General features: G+C 56.3%; 8 protein-coding genes across 8 annotated transcripts; 3 read left to right on the top strand and 5 right to left on the bottom strand.

Annotated features, from left to right (window-relative positions):
* Positions 1 to 511: 511 nt before the first annotated feature.
* L226DRAFT_530757 (MFS general substrate transporter) lies at positions 512 to 3,002 on the bottom strand. The gene is made up of 13 exons (XM_067679931.1): positions 2,646 to 3,002; positions 2,516 to 2,582; positions 2,296 to 2,456; positions 2,069 to 2,235; positions 1,922 to 2,003; positions 1,710 to 1,859; positions 1,620 to 1,654; positions 1,500 to 1,561; positions 1,366 to 1,444; positions 1,186 to 1,299; positions 1,052 to 1,109; positions 873 to 993; positions 512 to 803 (listed from the first exon to the last, which is right to left on the bottom strand). The coding sequence occupies exons 1-13, from the start codon at positions 2,792 to 2,794 to the stop codon at positions 723 to 725; spliced, it is 1,326 nt and encodes a 441-aa protein (XP_067539450.1). The 5' UTR covers positions 2,795 to 3,002; the 3' UTR covers positions 512 to 722.
* Positions 3,003 to 4,848: 1,846 nt separating this feature from the next.
* L226DRAFT_557681 (uncharacterized protein) lies at positions 4,849 to 6,640 on the top strand. The gene is made up of 8 exons (XM_067683190.1): positions 4,849 to 5,066; positions 5,133 to 5,166; positions 5,225 to 5,514; positions 5,573 to 5,651; positions 5,711 to 5,839; positions 5,892 to 6,088; positions 6,145 to 6,159; positions 6,223 to 6,640. The coding sequence occupies exons 1-8, from the start codon at positions 5,031 to 5,033 to the stop codon at positions 6,466 to 6,468; spliced, it is 1,026 nt and encodes a 341-aa protein (XP_067539449.1). The 5' UTR covers positions 4,849 to 5,030; the 3' UTR covers positions 6,469 to 6,640.
* A 1,024-nt stretch (positions 6,641 to 7,664) lies between these two features.
* On the top strand, positions 7,665 to 9,700 carry L226DRAFT_501266 (cytochrome P450; the record flags this gene model as incomplete). Its single annotated transcript, XM_067677823.1, has 10 exons — positions 7,665 to 7,860; positions 7,900 to 8,035; positions 8,091 to 8,428; positions 8,485 to 8,600; positions 8,655 to 8,786; positions 8,848 to 9,037; positions 9,109 to 9,165; positions 9,217 to 9,241; positions 9,318 to 9,560; positions 9,628 to 9,700. The coding sequence occupies 10 exons, from the start codon at positions 7,665 to 7,667 to the stop codon at positions 9,698 to 9,700; spliced, it is 1,506 nt and encodes a 501-aa protein (XP_067539448.1).
* Position 9,701: 1 nt separating this feature from the next.
* Positions 9,702 to 12,159, bottom strand: L226DRAFT_530753 (NAD(P)-binding protein). The gene is made up of 2 exons (XM_067679930.1): positions 11,629 to 12,159; positions 9,702 to 11,420 (listed from the first exon to the last, which is right to left on the bottom strand). Exons 1-2 carry the CDS (start codon positions 11,887 to 11,889, stop codon positions 10,068 to 10,070), a joined length of 1,614 nt encoding a protein of 537 aa, XP_067539447.1. The 5' UTR covers positions 11,890 to 12,159; the 3' UTR covers positions 9,702 to 10,067.
* A 444-nt stretch (positions 12,160 to 12,603) lies between these two features.
* On the bottom strand, positions 12,604 to 14,158 carry L226DRAFT_234518 (eukaryotic type KH-domain type I). Its single transcript, XM_067673126.1, has 7 exons — positions 13,796 to 14,158; positions 13,524 to 13,733; positions 13,388 to 13,471; positions 13,211 to 13,335; positions 13,019 to 13,153; positions 12,684 to 12,954; positions 12,604 to 12,631 (listed from the first exon to the last, which is right to left on the bottom strand). The coding sequence occupies exons 1-6, from the start codon at positions 14,066 to 14,068 to the stop codon at positions 12,846 to 12,848; spliced, it is 936 nt and encodes a 311-aa protein (XP_067539446.1). The 5' UTR covers positions 14,069 to 14,158; the 3' UTR covers positions 12,604 to 12,631; positions 12,684 to 12,845.
* A 115-nt stretch (positions 14,159 to 14,273) lies between these two features.
* L226DRAFT_501260 (DEAD-domain-containing protein) lies at positions 14,274 to 17,422 on the top strand. The gene is made up of 3 exons (XM_067677822.1): positions 14,274 to 14,443; positions 14,544 to 15,307; positions 15,357 to 17,422. Exons 1-3 carry the CDS (start codon positions 14,362 to 14,364, stop codon positions 16,938 to 16,940), a joined length of 2,430 nt encoding a protein of 809 aa, XP_067539445.1. The 5' UTR covers positions 14,274 to 14,361; the 3' UTR covers positions 16,941 to 17,422.
* L226DRAFT_234476 (uncharacterized protein) lies at positions 17,093 to 19,070 on the bottom strand. The gene is made up of 2 exons (XM_067673125.1): positions 18,882 to 19,070; positions 17,093 to 18,827 (listed from the first exon to the last, which is right to left on the bottom strand). The coding sequence occupies exons 1-2, from the start codon at positions 18,893 to 18,895 to the stop codon at positions 17,246 to 17,248; spliced, it is 1,596 nt and encodes a 531-aa protein (XP_067539444.1). The 5' UTR covers positions 18,896 to 19,070; the 3' UTR covers positions 17,093 to 17,245.
* Positions 19,071 to 19,099: 29 nt separating this feature from the next.
* L226DRAFT_501257 (uncharacterized protein) lies at positions 19,100 to 21,772 on the bottom strand. The gene is made up of 11 exons (XM_067677821.1): positions 21,671 to 21,772; positions 20,983 to 21,617; positions 20,893 to 20,926; positions 20,419 to 20,838; positions 20,202 to 20,361; positions 20,121 to 20,143; positions 20,008 to 20,064; positions 19,922 to 19,954; positions 19,792 to 19,867; positions 19,482 to 19,739; positions 19,100 to 19,419 (listed from the first exon to the last, which is right to left on the bottom strand). The coding sequence occupies exons 2-11, from the start codon at positions 21,417 to 21,419 to the stop codon at positions 19,181 to 19,183; spliced, it is 1,737 nt and encodes a 578-aa protein (XP_067539443.1). The 5' UTR covers positions 21,420 to 21,617; positions 21,671 to 21,772; the 3' UTR covers positions 19,100 to 19,180.
* Between the last annotated feature and the right edge of the window lie 202 nt (positions 21,773 to 21,974).

Genomic DNA, 21,974 nt, shown 5'->3' with positions numbered 1-21,974 from the left:
CTTGAGCTTGCAGGTCTGAACTGCGAAGACACCCTTGATACGTCATCATAGCAAAGGATGATAGCAGAGGAAGTTGTAAGTTACTTATAGATAGGCCTGTGAGTACCCACCGCGGTCGGCTTCGGCGGATGCGGCAACGACTTCTCCTCACTGGGCTCCCGCTCTGCGTCCCGGCGGGTTCACGTTAGGCCGGTTGACAGCCTTCGCGATGGCATATGTACAGCCTCTCCATTGCAAGTGGGGCGCACCATATGCGTCGAACTTGTCGATGCACCTCGAGCCGCTTCTGTTCCGCGAAGCCTGGTACCAACTCTACTGGCCGTCAGGGTGCCGGTTACGACATCCCGCGAGCTGCGGACGGAGAACTAGCGAAGACGAACACGACCTTCGAAGACAGCCTGAGTTCGCGGCCGCGCCAGATGCCGGGGTCCAGACTCCCGGGCGGGGACCTCAAGGTATGCGGTCATGGGAAACAAAGCTGCTATGGACGACAATCCTCGGGCATGCCCGTTGACTGTTGTATGCGCGAAAGAGCTCGTACTTGTGGTGCATACTTGGTCATGATCAAGAAAGCAAGGATTATACATGGCTACTCAGGCCGAAAGAATCTCACAGCTCAAAAACAGACGCATACGGACCTCCAGAACTGCCTGTATCCGTTTTGGCGCACGAACGTCCAAGCATCCTCACGCCGATCGCAATCAATCCGGTAGCAGCAAGTCTCAGAGCCTCTGGGTCCTCCGCTTCCTCACTGCCAGTTGGCGCGACAGAACAAGCGTCGCAGCTCCCGCGAGGACGGTGATCTGTGTAAAGCAAGCGGTACGGTCAGTACGGCGAACCGGGTCACAGCCTTGCATCGGTGTCAGACTGACCGAGCTGAACAGAATCGGGTTCTGCCATTCATAGTGCGGCGACTTCAACAGCGCACCCCCAATGGGATTCCCCGTGAGTAGCGCGAACCCGACGATGAAGCAGATGACGCCGATACGTGTCCTGTGATATGAACAGGTCAGTTTCGACAGTTCATATCAGCATAGAACTCAGTACGCACCCGACTTCTCCGACGTCTACAGAGAAGCTAGCTGCACAGGGTGCGATCAACGAAATGACTGTAACGCATAGTGCGCCATTATGCGAGCAGCCCGTCAGTGATTGCACAGCTGCCACGCCGAACATGCGACTCACATCCGCCAGAGAAGAAGCCATAGAGAATTGCGAACGCGATGAGCGCCCCGTCGCTGGTTGCGCCAAACATAGCAAAGATGAGGCAGCCTGAGATGGCCGTCATGGGGATGATCACTGGATTGAAACGAGCTCCATGAGTACGACTGCGCCTATGTGACAGCGAACTGACGCAGTACATACCATTGAACGGTCCCCAGACATCTGCGAGGAAGTTCGGGATAGTCCGCCCAAAGAGCGATGCGCCGTTAAGAATTGAAATCTAGGAACGCGCATCAGCGCGGAGTGGCGGCATAAGGGCGTTACGCCTTGCGCACCGTGTAGCGAGCCAGATTGGGCGATACGCCGTGCACGTTCGCGAATAGCTGGAGGTAGAAGACTGCAACAAATGTGAGAAAACATACACGGTGATCGTGCGTAAGGAACGGGAATCGTACACGGGAAGAACAGACCCCAGAAGACGAGGAAGCCCCTAATAAGTCCGATCGTGAGTTCGTCTTCCGGCGAGAGCCACACACAGGACTAACCCGATTGCACAGATCATGAACGGCAGGTCGGTAACGATGCGGCGAATACTGGGCGTAAAAGTCGTCTTGCGGTGTTTGCGACTAGGCAGGCGAGTGCGCATGAGAAGGTTGGCGATAGTCAAGAGGACGATCCCGAGAATTGCTGCAGCCCTGCATGTCAACGAGACGTAAGTCCGACATCAGGCCGAGAGGCGTAGCAAGATGCCACTAACCGCACACCCCATACGAAACCGGCTTTTCCATTGAACAGCTGGTTCAGCATGATGGGATATATGACTCCACCAATAGAGGAGCCTGCAAGAGAAATGTCGAATATGCATTATAGAGTACGTCAAGCGAGGATAGGGACGAAGACTCACCAGCGAACACGACCCCCATTGCCGAGGAGCGCCTCACGCGGAAGTAATGCGATGAGACACTCAGCGCAGGGATGAACAAGATCCCGTAGGCTATGCCGACAGCTACGCCTTGAGACAAGATGATTTGATAATATTCGTGACTATGGGCCAGCGAGAGCATGAACAAACTGGAAAGGAAAGCATGTCAGGCTGGTCGTAGTAGTGGAAGGTTAATGGGGACGTCAGACCTGACAACATAGAGGATGCTCGCTAAAATCATCATAGGGTGAAAGTAGCCTTCGTCGAAGAGCTTGCCGGACGGCAGAGAGAGCGCGAAGAGGAGGAAGACCTGGACGGAGCCGATCCAGCTGACTTGGGACGGAGTGCTGGTACCCGCAAGGTAGACTCGCTACAGTAGAAGGGCTGATAAGCATCACGGATTAGCAGTACGAATGCATGAACACGCACTGTGTAGTAATCCTGGTAGACACCGAACGATTGAATAGCTCCGAATGTGCAGAATAAGACCATAGACCTGGCGCAAGAGGTCAATACTGACAATACATGAGGTAACGACCCCGACCCAAAAAGTGCTCACCCTCCAATCACGGTGAGCCAAGCAGCCAGGCCACCTTCGGGAAAGGTGGGTGCGGCTGGCGGTATTGGGATGTCTTGAGACTCGACTTCCTTCTCATCCGGACCAAGGGCCTGCGCGGACGAAGTAGGCTCGAGTTCGACTTTCTCCATCGTGAACCTGAGGGAGCGACCGGAGGAAAGAGGAGAGGAGATGTGAGGGAGGAGAACGAGAGGAGGGAAAGGGACACCGGCTTGTCAGTGAAGCAAGGCGATTTCGATGCTAATAGTGCATGGTCGATATACTTAGCCTAACACTCTGAGATCGTGGAGCTGCGGGACCCTGTATGACCCACGGCCTTCGTGGAGACGAGCGAATTCTTTAGTCGGCTCGCGAACAGGTGTCGGCGAAGCAACTATCTTCTCGATCGAGCTTCGCCACATATGGCGGAGGGCCTGTTACTTCCAGGGAAGCAACGGATTCGTGGTATTCTGCGCGCCGGCAACCGCGTGCCTCACGTAATCCTCCGAGCACGAAGCTCCTCTGAAGCGTGGGCACTGGGCAAGACCTTCAACCTGAACGACTCCCTACGACTCCATTCCCGGGAGAAGCATCGGATCCGGGGGTAATTGGCTAGAAATATATAGACAAATGACGTACACGTGCTGTCCACCTAAGTACGCCTCGGTGCATCGCCCGTCAGAGTGCTGAAAGATCATAACGGTACCTGCTGGACCCTTCACCAAATCGAAGTCTTCGACCGTCAATCGATCAACCGCTGCCACCATCGCCGGATGCCAGGCGGAGAACAGGAGGGCATCCAACGGCCGAGCTCGAGACTGCAAGCGACGCCTCAGCCATACGTATCTACGCTGGCTCATGGTAGACTCCAACACCATTGCCGCACGCAAGTGCGTGTAATGCACTAGAGAATGGCAGGTCGAAGAGGTGTCTTGCTGAGAGCTCTGAGGGGACCCGAGCACGACCTACTGAGGGAGGCATGGGCGGGGAAGCGTCGAATGATCGGGGTATAGTCGGTGGGTCTCATGCTGCACTGCTCGTCAGGTCTCCAGTTCTTGGACTTTTGAGGAACGCAAGTGATGAGTATACGACCACATACGGGCAAGAAGAGGCGACCGCCGTGCTACTACTGACCTGATAGAAACCTCCATTGCCACCTGCCGTCATCTGCCATGTACATCGCCGCCTACGTCGACATAGCCTTCGATTAAAAGATTGTGCTTTCTCGAGACGAGATGGTCGGAACCCCACAGGGTGGCACTCCGAGCTAGGTGAGAACGCGCCTGGTGATGATGAGAGGGGGTTGATCCTCCAGAGATAGGTCACAGCAGAACATCGTGAGGAGACGAGGAGACGACAATTCGTACAATTGAAGGATGTCCACAATAATGGTGGTGCCGGTGAGGCCTGAGAGGAGGAGCTGGTGCACTGCAAAACAGCCTGCTGAGGCAAGCTCCGACTCGTAATGCCTGCGGATACCCCGGCCCGGAGTCAATCATCCACTGGCGCCCAATTTGCGACTCGGATTGATCTCGGGTTTCCCAACTTGAACACTGTCAGTGGTGGGCCGCAACGTTGTCTCAGCCTATGTCTAAGGCAGTCCTACTACTATTACAAGTCTTACTTGACACGGAACGCGCAAGCATGACCCACACGGAACTTGACATTACTTGACGCGGTAACCAACTGAAGTTCGTCACGACAGCCGTGAGGCTGCGGCCTTACGCTCGGATGGTACGTTGACGTCGCAGTGCGGTGGTTAGGGCCTTATAGCTATCTCATCTCACCATATTTTAGGTCTCTCTTTTCTATGGCAGCGCTCAATTACAACTCCGGGATCGCCTTTGCGGTTTCTACATGTGCATGCATCAGTACGTCCCCACGTGATGCTGGTAACGTCCACCAAGTGTTGAGCTTCTACGTTGAGATGTTGCCGCGAACGGCAGGCTGCAACTCCTTCTATGGAAGCCATTGTGTTTTGTGGTTGGATCTTTCTCACATGGACAGCGCTGAACTCCTAAACCCGCTGCATCGCCCTTAACCAGCGCTCCCAGCGACTAAATCCTCAGTCGGACGCTGGTTTCATGGCTGCAATCTTCCAAGAGGTGCAGTTCATGGGAATGCGCCTTGGCGTCTTGCCGTTATCTGTGCGATAACGGGCATAAATACTCACAACGGCGTCCTATGCTGACCCCGGTCGTGAGGCGCGCAGCAGAGGTGAGGTGAGGTGCCAAGTGTCTGTCTTCCACTCCGATGATACGGAGGTCAAACACCCGCGTTTTGTTGTTACTGATTCTTTGATTGTATTCGAGCGTATATTACAATCACGGAGCGGTCAGCTCTTCGCTCGCTACCCAAGACTTGCTCCTGCTATTGCGCGCCTCCACGATGGCCGCGTCGTCATTTCCTCTTGACATTGCTCAGGTACGTCTTGAGCGCATGTATGCTCATACGAGGTGTCACCGCTAATACATCCCACCTGGATTCCAGCTCGTTGCGCTGTACATGCAATGCATCGTCTATGGTACGTCCCCGGGATTCTCTATCCACGCTCTGCCAGTTTGCTCATTCCAAAGTATCAGGGATCGTCTTGATAACCGTCGCATATGGCCTGCGTGTCCTGCTCTGGTCTCGCGACGGGCACTTCAAGAGCAGGACGCAAATCAGTTGGGTTATGGTCGGAACCACCGTCGCCATGTTCACGATCGCGACGCTGGAGATGGCATTCGGATTGCAGCACAATCTCCAAGCCTTCATCTACTACAAGGGTCCCGGCGGTGCCATTGCCGAATTCTCCGACATCTCGAACTGGGTCAACGTCATGCGGACCGCGGACTATGTTGCGCAGATGTTTATTGGTGACGGCATCATGGTTTGTACTGAATTACTTCACGTTCGGCCGGCACTAACTTGTATGGGGCTTATTCTAGGTGTATAGATGCTATGTCGTATATGAGAAGAACTGGAAGGTCGTAGTCGTGCCAGTCCTTCTTTGGCTTGCCGAGACAGGTCGGTAGCTCATGCTTTCCCGGGACGTGTTTGAGCTAGACAATTTTCAACCCTGCTAGCGTGTGGTTGGGTCATCGTCTACATCGACGCAACGCTGCACACTTCAGCCACTCTGAACATCTCGCAACTCGAGCCATTCATCACTACTGTTCTCTCTCTCACGCTTGCGATGACGACCATGACGACAGGTACGATGTACGCTTTGTGCAGGAAGTACTTAACTTATCTGGCAATGCGTAGGCTTGATCGTATACCGCATCATGAAGATCAACCATAGCATTGCGTCTCAAGACATCACGCGCGTCGGGGGGAGTCGCAGACTGACCCATGTCGTTCGAATCCTCATCGAATCCGGGCTTATCTACACCGCCTCCGTCGTGGTCTTTTTCGGCACATACCTCGCGTCCAATAACGCTCAATACGGTGTATCTGACCTTGTAAGTGGCATCCTTTGTCTGCATACTGTACCACTAACCGCTCGCTCTCCGACCAGGTCGTTCAACTCATCGTAAGTCATCTTGATTCCTTGTGGGTATCTTGTTCGTCAAGTCTGCTGACAACTGACCCCCAGCCAATCTCGTTCACCCTGATTCTCATTCGCGTAGACCAGGGCATCGCCGTTGAAACCTACACACTCCAACAGTCGACTCTCCAGTTCTCTGTCAGGCCTGGCGTTGCCGACGCACCCCACGGCGCTCCTGTATCTAGGTCTAACCTCTCCAGCGGCCGGAGCGACTCGTACGTGATGGACGAAATGGGCGAAATTGGCGATCGCGTTGAGTGGAAGAAGGCTGGCCAGCTAGATCCCGTGGTCTAGGCGAACGTCGTAAGCACATCCAACATGTATCATATTAGTTCTTGTGTGTGGTGTTACCTATGGTTGGGCTCTGCGGCATTCCTGTTGGCGATGTATATATTGACGCCGTCATGTAGAGGGTCTTCACAGTGTACGAGTACTACTACCCCGTCCAATTGCTATCGCTCGGTTCCGAGATCGCACAGAAATGGGGCAGAAGGACAAGCTCGCGGCAACCTGACCCGAACTTGATCACTACCTCCAGCGTCCCGAGTCCCGGCTGGCAAACATCGTGGCGACGTGTCCCTGCCCTGTGGTATGTCCCTTGATGCACGAGGACAGGGTTCGAGTACAAGGGAAGTGATATACAGTAATCGAACCACACATACTGCGGCGCTGTGCTGTGAGGCGTGCGCATGCTCTGACGATATGTATACTGAGGTCTGACCGCGGGATCTTTTCAAAAAGGACATCCTGCACGCCCGCAGTATCATGGCTTCGTGCATGAATCCGAGAAGATGGCCAGACCGCCGGCAGGGTTTGCCAGTAGGCACCTACGAGAGAGGGGATGTTTCAGAGCGGAACAGCCACACCTGCTGCGTCCACCAAGACAATCAGACGATATTCTCGAACTCCGGCATCCAATTGACAAGCCGATGAGGTGTGTCCAAGACCTTGGGCGTAACCTTCATGGGTATTTCACGGACGTGCACGCCTGCTGAACCGTGAACGCCAACACCGTAATCCCGCCCCATGCGAGTTATTGAATACTTCCTGGAGTACCGTTGCGGCCGTACGGCAGCATGGTTGTGTCTTACAGGTGCCAGAAGCGTTTGGATTGTACTTAAGTCCTCCGAGTCCGCGTGAGCTCCGGTCCGGCCCACTAGCGACGGCGCCGACGCGCGCTTCAACGCTTGCTCAGCTTCTACGATGTCGAAGGCTTCCAGCGCGTCGCCCATCCTCGACTGTGGCAGCATCTCCGGGCGAAGCGTCGGAGATGATGTGCCAGAATGCAGGGTTACCGGTGACGACGTGATAAGGGCCGCCTGCCACGGTGTCTGAATCGCTCAGCGAGACTGCGTACCCTGAGGAGGGCAGGAAGCTTCCACTTCCGGCTCGATGGCCGTTCCCCGCGCTCACTTCATGCTCTGCACATACATAACAGGCTGCAGAGCGTAAGTGTCACGCCCTCCACATTCTCTATCCTCCCCCTCACTATGCTCGACCTGATTCTAGTGATCCTGACGGTTCTGTCGTCCTTCGCCGTCTACTACCTCGGTCGTCGTCCTCCCGTCCGTCCGCCAGGACCTCGTGGTCTACCCATCGTTGGAAATGTCTTGCAGATGCCGCGCGACTACGAGTGGCTCCGTTATGCCCAGTGGGGCGTTCAATACGGTGTGCTTCAACGCGTCTGTCATGCCTACTCGTTTCACACCAGCTGATGTTGTCCAGGTCCTATCGTATACCTGCGTTTGTTTACGCAGAACGTCTATGTCCTCAATTCTTATCACGCTGCTTATGAGATCCTCGACAAGCATGCATCCAGGTCCGCAGACAGACCAAGAGCTCAGCTGATGGTCGGCGAACTGTGAGTTCCCTACCCGCGGTGAAATGTACTGTCTGGTCTGAGCTACTTCCAACAGAATAGGCTGGAACAACGGTGTCGCGTTCTCTCCTGGCGGTCCTCGCCACCGAGAGTATCGTAAACTCCTCAGCAGCTCCCTCAACACCAACGCTGCTCGCCGGCTCTCTTCGCTCCAGCAGTCCTCGGCGCTCGAACTCCTCAGAGCGCTTCTCGACAGCCCTCAGCAACTTCGCGACCATATACGAGCCTCTGTCGGCAGCAACACTGTCGACATCGTCTTTGGCGAGCAGATCTCGACGCCTGACTTCGACTACATCGCGCTCGCCGACGATGCGCACTACAAGTTTGCTCTGGCTGCCGCGCCATATCGTTATGCTGTCGACTTCTTCCCCCCATGTGAGCATCGACTGGATATCTTCCCTTCAGAAAGTCGAGAACTCATCTTAATACAGTGAAATACGTGCCTTATTGGTTCCCTGGCGCTACTTTCAAGCGTCAGGCTCGTCAGTGGCGAGCAGAGCTCGAGCATCTGGTTGTTACCCCTTACAATACCGTGAAGGAACGCGCAGTACGTGTTTCTTTTTAATTTGCAAAAAGGCGAGCGTCTCACACGCTCTTGCAGGCCCGCGGTGTCGCGTCTCCTTCATACGTGGCGAACTGCATAAACGACTCATCTGCAGACAAGCTTGCCGTCCCCAAGGACCACGCCATCATGTGGACGGCCGCGAGCCTGTACACTGGTGGAGCTGACACGGTAAGGCCAACACTTACTCAAAGCGTCCCTCTGTTGCTGATACGAATGTCCTTGCGTAAAGACGATCGCGAGTATCCTGAGCCTATTCCTGGCAATGACGCTTTATCCAGACGTGCAGCGGAAAGGGCGGGAGGAAATCCTGAGCAAAATTGGCACTGAGCGCCTCCCGACATTGGATGACAAGCCCTCCTTGCCGTACATTGAAGCGATAGTGAAGGAACTTCTGCGGTGGAACAACATCGGGCCGTTGGGTAAGTCGCAGTTTTCGGCCGCCTGACTCACTGCGTCTCTCCCATCCCTCATCACTCTTTACGCATACCAGGTCTCCCCCATCGCACGACCGACACGATCGTATACCAAAACTATGAGATCCCGCCCGGTACGGTACAGCCCACTATCCGCAATGCACAAAAGCTGACCTCAATCCCAGGGTCGACCGTCATCACAAACATCTGGTGAGACCGCTCTACCATACACATCTTACTCGATACTCGATGTCACCTCGAGATTAACCCGCCGGTGGCGCTGCAGGGGAATGATGCACGACGAGAACATGTACAAAGACCCCTTCGCCTTCAAGCCAGAACGCTTCCTGGGGGCCGCCCCGGAGCAGGACCCGACGACGATCGCGTTCGGCTTCGGGCGCCGCGTGTGTCCCGGCTTGCACCTCGCGCTGCAGAGCCTCTTCATCAACACCGCGCTTGTGCTCGCGACGATGGCGATCGAGCCTGACGGGGAGAGACCCGAGGTTAAGTTTACGAGTGGGGCTATCAGGTGCGTTATATGCTATTTTTCTCGGGGAAGCGTTGGGCGTTGACAGCTTGTGGGTGTGGGTGTGTAGTCAGCCGGAGCCGTTCAAGTGTCGTGTGAGGTCGTACAGCGAGGCGGCGAAGGAGCTGATTTTGCAGGAGTAGTGCAGGGACGATCATCTAGATTCTCGCGAGAGAGACGTCCTCCCGCGGGCTGTCGCTGTTGGGTAGGTATGTACAGATGAGAAGCGTTGTCTGCGATACTAGCAGTACCATCATGCTGCGCGCTCAATCTGTCCTGACGGTGGCGAACACTTGTTCTTTGTCGTTCAGAGTAGCGATCATAGTAATATAATATCTGAGAGTGAATGAATGCATGAGCCAGCGTTCGACACATGTACGGACACACCTCTACGCATACAACAAATGTGACTAAAGCAACACGTTTAAGTGGTCTACAGCTGAGGTTCGCGGCTACCAAGACAGACGGTTAGTAGGGTATAAGTACACCAGTGCAACCAGACTCCACACGTCAGTACTGCAGCTCCGCCACCTGAGACTTATCTGGTTTATGCCCATTCCCGACAACCCCAAGCTTCTCTATCACGTCCTCGACGCTCTTCTCCTTCCTCCCAAGTCCAAACCCATGGTCAGGCGATTGGTGGCCTGCAACGACGCGCCTCTGCGCCTTGCCTCCGGTCTTTCTGTGCTCGACGATGACCTTGCACAGGCCCTGCAGCGTCGTGATGTGCCCATTGTAGCCCAACCCGCCCTTCTCTGGGGGCTCCCGCGCCTTCGAGTCGTCGAAGATGAGGTGCACCTGCGTGAGACACCACATCGACGGCTGGAGGAACACGATCTCGCCATGGAGCGCAGGGACGAGCTTCGCAAGGAACGATATCGGGGCGGGCGCGCGGAGGAGCGCGTGTCGCGTGAGGTAGTACCCCTCCACGAGGAACGCGAAGAGGAGCATCGCGGTCGCCGACAGCGCCATGAACTGCACCTCGCCGTTGGAGAGCATCGTCATCGCGCGGTACACCTCGCCGTTCGTCGGCGGGAGGCCCGCATCCGCGACGACGAACGCCTTCCCGCCGACGTCCGGGTTCGTGCTCCCGCGCTGGAGCTCGATGAGCCGCTGCTCGTACGCGAGGTGCGCGACGGAGCAGTTCTCGACGTAGATGAAGTTCTCGACCATGTTGTGGATCCAGCTTGGGTTGTTCTTCCGCAGCATGTACGCGTCGAGCATCAGGTCGCCCCCGGGGCCGTAGATCCCATTCCCGGGGCGTATGCACCCCGTGCGGAGGACGCCCTTGCCCGAGGGCGAGCGGTCCACCGAGCGCACGAACTGCTCTGCGCGCCATTTCGAAACCGCGTAGTTGGAGAAGAAGTCCTCGTGCCGCTTTGGGATCTGCTCATCGTCGCCGTTGATGGGCTGGACGAAGTGCTCCGGGGAGCCTTCCCATGGCCAGCGCAGGAAGCGGGTGCTCCGGACAGAGACGGAGCCTGAGGATGTGTATACAAGCGTGGAGGCACCGATCTTCCGCGCGGCCGCGACGACGTTCTTCGTCCCCTCCACGTTGATGCGGTCAGAGTATACCTGCAGCGCAGGCGATCGCTCGTAGAACCGGATGACCGCGGCAGTGTGGAACACTGTGACCTCTGGCTCGGGCTGCGAGTCCGAGTGTGAACCAGGCCATGGTTTGCTGAACGCGGCGTCTACTGCGGCAGCATCGGAGACGTCGACTTGACAGAAGTCGACCTGGGTCGCCGGGCCTTCAAGGAGGTCTTGACGAATAGGGCGGCGGATGTCGAGGACACGGATCCGGCGAGGATCCTCGCCCCGCGCGATGAGATGGAGCACGATCCATCCACCAAGGAAACCTGCCTGAACGTACTTTCAGCATTCAAGGACTGTAGCACGACTGTTGCAGTAGGCGAGGTGGGAGATACACGCGGTAATGTCATACTACGGCCGTTCCCCCGGTCATGGTGACCACCCGTCCCAACGGCATGAACACACCAAGACGTTAACACCTCACACCTCGCACGCAGCTTTCGGTATACTCGTGAAGCACAAATACTCATGTACTCACCCCTCCGGTGACGATATACCTCCTCCCCGTCTTCGGACCCAGCTCCTCCGGCGTGAACAAGCTCGGCTCCGCACTGAGCATGGCCGGCTCGCTCGCCACCCTCCGCACATCCTCGTCCGTCCATCTCCGGGGCGACAGCTCAACAGCTTCGGGCGGTAGATGCGTGATCTTTTTGTCATTCGTGCGGATGTAGAGGTACAGCAGCAGCGGGAGCGCCGCGGCGAGCGAGAGCCATGTCGAGCCAAACAGTAAGAGCGCCATCAGAGTTCACCGTTGGGCGCGAGTGTACTGCGTGGGCCAGGGTCGTCGTCGAACCTTGGATTGTGGAGACGGAAGAGCGCGGGCTGAGAGAGCAGGTCGCGCGAATGAGAAGTGCTCGACGCGGGAGTTATATACTAAGCCGCAATTCCGAGTCGCAGCTGTCGGATCTCAGTCTGAAGGCCGTTTGGAGCCATCTCGGGCTAGGTGCTCGGCAGAAAAACGTGACTGAATGATCGCTCTTCGCAATAGTGCAATGCCGGCGGTGGCAGACTGGGGCGAACAGCAACTTGTGCTCGGCAGAGCTGAAGATGACAACGTCGATGAGACAAGCCGTACAAACGTCCTGCCTGGCAAGGAGGAGCTCGGTTTCTGAGGCACAGGCAACTGACGCCACCCGGCTTCTCTTCTTGCATTCGGACATCAAGCAACATCCGGGGAACTAAGTTCGGTTTATCCCATCGCGGTACTACAGTACATCAAATCATATGCCTATTAGATACCGACCTTATGCTCAAGACAGCATAGCGAATCCAAGATCAATCATGCAGGAGGAGGGGGAGGAGGGGCAGGGTCACTTGGGGGCGGCGCCGACCCAGGAGCAGTAGGAGTACCCGCCGACCCTGGCGTGCCAGCTGCACCCGCTGTGTAGCCGGCCTGGGCATAGTACTGCGCGTACTGCTGCTGCTGCTGGGCCTGCCATTGCTTGAACTCAGGCGAGTTGACGTCATACCCATAGGCAGCCCTGCATAGTCAAGTTAGCGTATGCGAACCTATGGACAATCCAGGCTGCTTACCAATAAGAAGTGTATGCGTCCCAATCGGCAGCTGAGGCACCCGCTGCGGGCACCGCGCCTGCTTGTGCGCTAGCGCCAGGTGCTGCTGCGCCAGGTGGCGCGGGGGCACTCCCGTCTGGTGGTGGTGGCGGCTGTTCGCCAGGCGGTGGGGGCGGTGGTGCACTACCCGGTTGTGGAGGAGCATAACCCTAGGCACAAACATGTGAGCGATCCAACCAATTCACGGATACAGACCAGAATCAGGTAGAGGCAACTTGTATGCCATAATGAACTGGCACGCATGAGGGGAATATGAGCGAAGCATACATACACCATAAGCATTGTAAGCAGCGTACTGGACTTGTGCTTGATGTAGTTCCATTTGTTGCTGCGCCAGAAGTTGCTTCACTTTCGCGTGCTCGGCACGCACCACCTCCAACAAGTCCTCCGTAAGCGCCTTCGCACGCTGCACTTGCTGTTCGTCGGGGCCGCTAACGCGCAGAAGGTAAGGACGATAAGGGAGAAGCGTGAAGTTCTCGGACACTCACGTTACATGTATGTACATGGGTTCGTCATGTTCGTGGCCGGTATCCTGGTCGACGAATCCAGAGCCGAGACCCTTGATCTGCACGCGAGTACCTGTCTCCTGCTGGATATACTTGACGAACATACCCTACACTCCCCGCTGAGATGGTATACAACAACGAGTGAGTGCGACGACATACCGATGGCCCAACAACCTTCGCGCGGACATTGAAGTTCCTGATAGTATCGATTCCCACAGGGATCTTTTCCTCAGGCCATTTGCGCTGCGGGTCTGTGAGCAGCATTCACGACTTCAAGATCAGCAGAGACACATACCCTCTCGCGGACACGCGAACTTTTGTCCTCAACAAGTGAGCCCATGTCCATGTTCATAAGCTCGTTGACCTTGTCGATCGCCTTCTGCAGCATCTCCGGGGAGGTGGCAGAGATGTGGAGGTAGAGAGGGGGTTCCTTCTCATTAGCCTTGGACCTGTCTGGTAACCATACTCCCTTGGTGCTGACGGAAGCACCCGTTTCGTCGTGTATCTACACGTTCCTCATTAAACCCCGACATCCCTTCAAAGGCTCGTGCAAGAAGGGAGACGCACCTGCTGCTGCGTCGCGCCTTTGGTGAGGAGGTACCGGTTCCTGACGTCGTTGATGTCGATGTCGTGCGTGTAATCGCCGTCATGGGGGTCCTTAGTGCCACCACCAATGGGCCCACCCCCGCCCGCGAACTGGGCAGCGATTTTGGCAGCAATGGCCGCTGCTGCTGCTGCTGCTTCAGACGCGGTCTTGCCCTCTTCGAGCTTCGTGGCCTTCGCGGAAGGGCCGTCGGCGTCCTCTGGCGCGGCCTGGTCCCATTTGCGCTTCGACGACATGGTGTCAGACGTAAGATGAGCGCGTTGACGACGGGTGCGACGACGAGCAGAGCAGCAACTTTGGACAAACGAGTCGAAAGCACAGTCTGAGTGTAAGCGAAGGCATTGTCGGGCAAGTCGGGGGTGTTTGCGCATGTTTGCGTTGTGGCATCAAGTTTTTGGCTACGCGCCCAAGACGCGGCGCGAAAACCAGCGCGTCTTTCTCCAGTCTCTCTCCCTTCTCCCTCCTCCTCCCTTTTCCCTTTCCCTCTCCCTCTCCGGACATTCTGTCCCTTCATACCTTCGCGGCCACTATGTGGTCAAGAGCGTTGGGGCTTGGCCTTGCGCCGGCAGCGCGAGCGTGTCGGTGCTCGCACGGTGCACTGGCTTTGCACGGTACGTCGCCAGCAGTACCCTCTTCCCGCCGTTCGCAGCCCATCTTGAATGGTGGCAAACGACGTTGTTGTGTTTACCCATCTGACTGATACCCTCACAGCACTCCGCTCAGGTCGCTTCGTCTCCACACGATACGTCAGCACCGAGATCCCTGTACCCGACCACAAGGTGGACAAGGCCAAGTGGTCTTCCGAGTCCCCGACACAGGATGCGGATCATCATGCGGAGGTCTCAGCGGAGGACAGTGTGGAGGATCGCGTGGCGAACTTCGACCAGCCAAAATTCGAGACCCTTGAGGGCAACATCTCTTCGCGAACACTCCGTGCTCTCACTGGTCGTCCCTTCCGTCTCACTCACATGAGCCCCGTCCAAGCGGCTGTCCTCCCTCTTCTCCCGGGACTCATCGAACCTCCCAAGGAGGGCGAAGAGCCCACGGGCCCGCGCGACCTTCTAGTGAAGGCGCGCACCGGTACTGGCAAAACTCTAGGATTCCTCATTCCGGCAGTCGAGTCTCGGGTGAACACCCTGCGGGCGCATGCCGAGCAGGTAGCTAAGGACACCGGATCGAGCAGCAAGGTCGCTTTATCCCGCGCGGTCGATCGTTTTGCGAAGCAAAATGTCGGCGCCCTCATCATCAGTCCGACTCGCGAGTTAGCGACGCAAATCGCGAACGAGGCGATCAAGCTCACGGAAAACCACGAGCACTTCCAGGTTCAACTCTTGGTCGGTGGCCTGCCCAGGCGCAAGCAGCAGCGCGAATGGAACATCGGTCGGCGGGATATCATTGTAGCCACTCCTGGACGTCTGCGAGATTTCATCGAGAACGACCCTGGCTTTAAGGAGGATCTGCAGACGACACAGATGGTACGTTCGTCTCTAGCGTTCGCTAACACTATTGCTGACATTCGCGTAGTTCATACTGGATGAGGCGGACACGCTCCTGGAAATGGGTTTCCGTGAAGACATCGACGCCATATCCCAGCACCTGCCACAACCCCCGGCACGGCAGACATTTATGTTCTCGGCCACGATGCCCACTGCCATTGAGCAGGTTGCTCGCCGGGTACTTGCGAAGAACCATTCGTTCATCAACTGCGTACCCGCAAACGCGGCCCCGACCCACTTACAGATTCCCCAGCACTACACCGCTGTCCCGTCCCCCGACGAGCAGGTGCCGCATATCCTCCGGCTCATCGCTGAAGATCAGCTCGCGAACCCCGGCAAGTCGAAGGTGCTCATCTTCCTCCCGACGACGCGTCTCGTCCAACTCTACAGCACGATCATCGAACGACTCGGCCCCCAGGTTCTCCCCGCCGGTGAGCGGACGCGTTTCGCAGAGATGCACTCGAAGAAGGCCATGAACACCCGTATCAAGACGTCGGACTGGTACCGGAGAGACAGGTCAGGCGCGTCGGTCATGGTCACCTCAGACGTCTCTGCGCGCGGTGTCGACTACCCAGGCGTCACCCGCGTCATCCAAGTCGGTGTGCCGCAGAGCCGCTCCTCCTATGTGCACCGTGTCGGTCGTACTGGTCGTGGCAAGGACCTTAGCACTGGGCGCGCCGACCTGGTCCTCCTTCCTTGGGAGCTTGGTTTCCTTACATGGCAGCTGATGGACATCCCGCTCAAGGAGCTCACGACGAACCAGCTACAGGACTCGGTCACCGACCTCGCGCAGAAGCACGATGCCGACCCATCCGCGTTCTTCCCTGTGGAACGTGAGCAGCAGCAGGACAACCGCAGGTGGGATCGCAGGGACCGAGACCAACGGCAGTCGCTGCGCTTCGAACCACACGTAGCCAGCCGGCTGGAGCAGATCCCAGAGGCTATCAAGAAGCTGCAGCCGACGATGGACAAGGCTGACGTCATCGACGCGCTGTCATCAATCATGGCCTTCTACGCATCCAACTCGGACCAGATTCGCGTGCAAAGGCCCGTCACAGTTGCAGGCATCCACCAGTGGGCGGAAGCTCTTGTTGGCGACAAGGTGCACATGCGCGTCCCGCGTGAGTTCGTCGACAAGAAATACCGAGCGGAGCCGCGCCGAGTCTCGCCCTGGGAGGAGAAGCGCACGCGCGAAAATCTGTACCCGTGGCAGCATCGGGGCAAGGTCGACAAAAGTACGAAGGGGACCTTCCGCCAGCGCGCGGGTCACCGCATTGCCCAGCTCGACGAGGAGAGGGAGCGTCGCGGCGATCCGTGGGATGAGGCGCGCGCACCACGCCGTCGAGACAGCTCTGAACGTTTCCCGAGACGTCAGTATGACGGTGACGAACGTCCCCCGAGGCGTCAGTACGACGGTGACGAACGTCCCCCGAGGCGTCAGTACGGCGATTATGAGCGTCCCCCAAGGCGTGACGGCGATCGTCCCCCAAGGCGTCATCAATACGACGACGGCGAGCGTCCCCAGAGGCGTCAATACGATGGCGAGCGTCCCCAGAGGCGTCGATACGACGACGGCGAGCGTTCCGAGAGGCGTGGAAACGATGAGGATTAACGTCCCCCGAGGTCTCGTTTTGGGTTGAAGGATGACTGAAACCCCTGGTTTCGAGCGGATGGTTGCGCGTTCAGACGCCACTGCGCTCTGCGCATGCGCTTGTCCTCTATGTTTGAGGACACACCACCGTGCGGCTGGTGCGACGCCGCTGTACTTTACCATCACTATGCTAACATCGGGCTACTAGTACCTGCTATTCGCATGTATCACATATATTCCCAACACTAATCATAGACACAGCAACACACTGGCTCATGCACTCTACGGGAATCCTTTCCCCGGGTCTACTCTAATATTCATGTAGCTCAGAGCGTCCCAATCACCACTTCAGGCACGACGGAGCATATCCTCTTGAGGAGTTCGTCGGAAAACCGGGGGCAACCCCTCCGATGGTAGAAGGCAAGGTGCTGCAGGTAAAGGCCCTCGTCCGCACATACCTCGATAGTGATCGCCAGGTTGCGATATATACCTGTCCCGTTACCACATGTTATGTCGAGCTTTTTCAAAGTACGCGGAAGCGTATACCACCGAAGGGCCCTGAGCAAGCTCTTGCACGACAGTGCGCGTACCGACAGCGACTGGAGACCGGAGAATGCCTCCAGTACGACCCTCCAGTGGGCATGTGTCACCGGTTCTCGTCTGCGGTACAAGCATAGTTGCAATGTTGTGATCCCTGCAACAGGGAAGTGGGAGAAGGTGCGCATGAAGCTGAAAACGAGTCGGGCCCCCCCGGAGTGTCCGCTGCCCGCACGCCATGCGACGTCCGTCGTGGACAGGCGGAACCGGGGCGTCTTCTCTCTGGAGACGTACACCTGTATTGATAGGACAGGTGCGTCCAGGTCCTCATTGAAAGTGAGTATGAAGAGGAGCTGGGCCCGTCTGTTGGCAATAAAGTGCGGAAAAGTGACGCCTGGGAAGTGGTTGCACACGTAGTCGTACGAGGACCAGATCGTCACTTGGGCCGTGTGCGGGCATTGGATGCGACGGAGCATCTCCTGCATCCACTCGTCAGAGTGGTCGTCACTCCGGCAGCGGGTGGGAGCAGACATATACCATTCGCGCAGGCGGGCTAGACGAACAGGGCCGGTGGGGTCAGAGCGTCGGGTAGCGCTTATCTGCTGCAGGCGCAAGACCTCCAAGGCCGGACAATTGGAGAGGGCCGCGAGAAATTTTGCTGGGGAGAGATAACCAGCATGGATACTCAAGGTTCTCAGGGAGGAACCCGCCATGCATTGAGTTGAGAGGAAGCTTGTAGGACCGGTTTCGAGATGGCGCAATCGAGGATACGAAGCAGAGTGGAGAGGCAGTATCACAAGGTCACCGGTGTATATGAAGCTTTCCAGGGATTGTAGCGGGCCCAGGGTCCCAATGAGACGTGGCAGGTTAGCATGTCTTTCACGCTGCACGCGCAGATGGGTAATGCGATGGTGGTAGTGGGGGATTGTCTCTAGGAGATGGAAGGTGAAACGGTTAAGTTGAAGCCTGAGAGGTAGAGTCGAGGTGGTACGATCCATGAACACGTGCCAGAGTTCAACGGCTCGTTCGCTGTCCTTCTCTGTGAAGAAGTCAGAAACGGCGAGCATATCGGCCCAGAACTCCGGAATGTCGAGGATGATGGTACGCCAGAGGCGACATACGTGGGTGAGTCGGATGTGACGGCGGGACGTCGGGACGACATGCGTGAAGACGTGGATGAGGACCTCTACCGCCAAATCCCGCATGCCTATTCTGTGTTTCTCGAAGAAGTAAGAAGACAGTGCTTCCTCTCCTAGAGCATACGTGGCTGAGGTTATACCACCGTGACGAAGCGACTGGGGCACACCATGCCCAAGTTCGTACGAACGGTTGCCGTCGTCTCCGGATCGTCTCGTCAAAGGTATGTTCAATCTGGGTACCCGGTATGAGATTCGTCGTGTATGAATATTCAGCTATAGCACTTACCGTCCGCTAGTCATGATTTGCTGGCAGGCAATAGTCTTCGGTAAAGACGAGCGAGTCAGCGTCTAAGACATGCACGATCGTGAGACTCCGAGCGTTCAGAGTCCTCATTATGCCCTCATTTGGCAGATGCTATCCCCTTCTCAGATTGAGCACAATACGCACCTACGTCAATCAACTATTCATCTCCAACAACTGATCCGTGTCACGCAAAACATACAGTCCACCAAAGAAGACACACTGTTCAAAACCACACTCAAATCACATCAAGAAACCTATCTATCACCACCCGCAGAAGACCTCTAGTTGCGACGAACGGTGTGACGATGGCCACCGAACCTGACAAACGTAGAGTCTAGATGCCGCTCGAAGTCCTCCTCGCGTTTGAAGAACCGTCCACAACACGCATAGACAGAGTGCCATCGAACATGACTGAGGTGATAGCGCAAGTCCGCGATCGAGTTGAGCTTGGCGTCGCAGTACTGGCAAGTCAAAGAGTTGATCATGTTTGCGGTGAACCAATGCCGCGTGCACAGGATGTCTGATTCAACAATCGTTCATGAGATTTTGCAACTCACTCAGGGTTGTAAGAGATACGCCTACCGGGATCGTCCATCCAGTCAAACGCACCCGTGGCTGGCCTCGGGTTGTAGAGCGGTGCAGGATGGGGATTATATGGAGGAGGGGGAGGGAGATCGCGCACTACCGCCACTTCGGCCCGCAAGGGATAGTCGTCCACGCGACGACCTTCCTCGCGTTCCTCTTCGCGTATACGTTCACGTTCTTCAAGGAGTAGCTGTTCATCCCAAAGGTCGCACGACGGCACTCTTGAACAGCGGTTTGGCTCCACGTCCCAGAGCGCTCCAAGAAGTGTCACTTGGCGAACGTTTTACCTAGATGCGTATGAACTCACCTCCGCATTTGAAGCAGAACTCGGTCTTACAACGGCATGTGATATGGTTGCACCCATGTGTGAGTTCGACGATCATCTGCAAGTGCGACATCAGCAATGGATAGTACAGTGAGATGCACACTGTACTCACCGAACAACTGGGACATCTGCGCCAATTTTTGGCCTATCAATCAACCGATGAGTGTATGCCATACCACTGTAGTCGGCGCGAGTTACCTTGATTAGTCGCAGAGCCTCTTGATCTTCAGGAGACCGTTCATCCAGTGGCAGCGCCTGCCGTCGAAGTCAATTGTGAACATAGCCAAGCCGCGATGAATGTTCGACTTCACCTGATACTCCTCACAACTGAGGTCTGGGTGCATGTTGCGTCAGACAGAAGTTTTCCTTGAGGCATATCATGATTGACGTACCTGTGTGCCATATGACGCGACAAGGCACGCATATAACCGAGTCACAAGAAGGACAGATGGCCTGCGGGTCTTCAGCGTCTTCGTCCACCTGGACCAGAGTCGAGCAGCGCGGATTGGGACAATAATACCGGGGCAAACTATCAAGGAGTTTTTGATGATGCTGTCGAGAGGTACGTCAGCGTGTTATGGACAAGGGAACACTTCGACACCTGCTCACCCAAAGGGTCATTCCCTTTTCGCTCAGAACTCTCTCAGCGAGAGCATCTGGGATGCCTTGAGGCCACTCAGCGACGGGACACTCGGGACACCTAATTGGAAAGACGACAGTGCTCTGGCTAGCAGCGCCAATACCATCGGGGTCGAGTTTGCTGTGGATGTACCCATTGAGGCAGGAGATGCAGTAGCCATGAGACTGAGGGCAAGGCAGGTATGTACCAAACTGCAGACGAGACGAAGAGTTCGCAGATTTGGCCGCAGCGACTGGGGAGTGCGTGGACTGAAACGACTCCATGCAAATGCCGCAAGTCGACTGGTCGGGCAGCTGTTGTGATTTCTCTTCCTTCTTGATCGGCGCCGCACCAAGGGAAGGAACGCGAGCTTGGCCTTTGCCCTTCCCCTTCTCGTTCATATCTGATGCCTAACTTCCTGTCAGCAAGGCTGAAGGCATGTCTGGGACTGCAGCGAGGTTTACCATGATAATGTCGATCTCGTCCTGCCCGAGGATGCTGTGTGATTCGGGGAGTCAGAAGTCACTTTTTGCTTCCAATCCTGAAGAAGCTACCTCTCAGCGTCGCGCATGTCTTCATCGTCGTCGTCGCCATCGTCAATGATTTGTTGAAGACGTTTTGCGAACTCGGAGTCCAGGAGACACTTCTTCTCTGCCGCGGCCAGCCTCTGCGCATATTGCCTACTGGCAACCATGTTACTGTCTTCTGCGTGCTGCAGGGCTTGCGCCATCAACGCGTCTTTGTTCGCGTGGAGCTCTGCCTGAAGGACATCGAGGACGACATCATGGTCGGTACGTCCGAGTACGCCACTCTTGCCTTTCTTCGGAAACCGACCTGCAGCGAGCGCGGAAGTCGCGAGGGTCTCGTTGAGCTGGACCTCCTCTGCAGCTTTCAGGTTCTCGAGTTCACGCATATCATCCTCGAGGAGCTTCGCGATGAGTAGCTCGTTCATCAGGTCATTGTTTTGCGGTGATGACAAGACTTCGGCCATTATCGCTGTCTGTGGATCGAGGAGTCGAGGAGTCAACGGTAGTGTATCCACGCTCTGAGGAAAGAATCGTCCCAGACTTCACCTCTTGAAGAAATATAGCAAGCAACACAGGTAGGAGTCGTTGGCGGCGCGCGGGTTCCAGGTGGCTACGGCAAGGCTGCGGTAAAGGGTGGTGCCTTGCCAATGAGGCCGATCACGCTTAAACATGTCACGTAAATGCGCGTACGTACGTGCACTTTTGCAGTACTCACCGTCAAGCTACCACAGACCTTCGTTCCTGAGAATTCACAACCTGAGCATGATGTGTGTGGTACATATGTAGTCACGTCACCCATGGCCAACAGCCAAAAGTCACTGCTTAACATATTCCCCCCCCCCCCCCCCCCCCATATCTAATAGCTTGGTAGGACGGGCCTAATGGACGCATTATGACGGTATCTGAGCATAATCTCAAACATTCTGAACGACTAGAAGCCGGAAGTTTGAGCCAAAAGGGTGATGAGATTCAGAACATACATAGGCCTGAGCTGAGGTTCTCGTCCGACTCGGGACGGC

This window comes from Lentinus tigrinus (genome assembly GCF_003813185.1).
Source record: "Lentinus tigrinus ALCF2SS1-7 unplaced genomic scaffold L226scaffold_4, whole genome shotgun sequence".
Lineage (NCBI taxonomy): Eukaryota > Fungi > Basidiomycota > Agaricomycetes > Polyporales > Polyporaceae > Lentinus > Lentinus tigrinus.
Note: the sequence above shows the minus strand (reverse complement) of the source record. Positions and strands in the feature narration are given on the sequence as shown.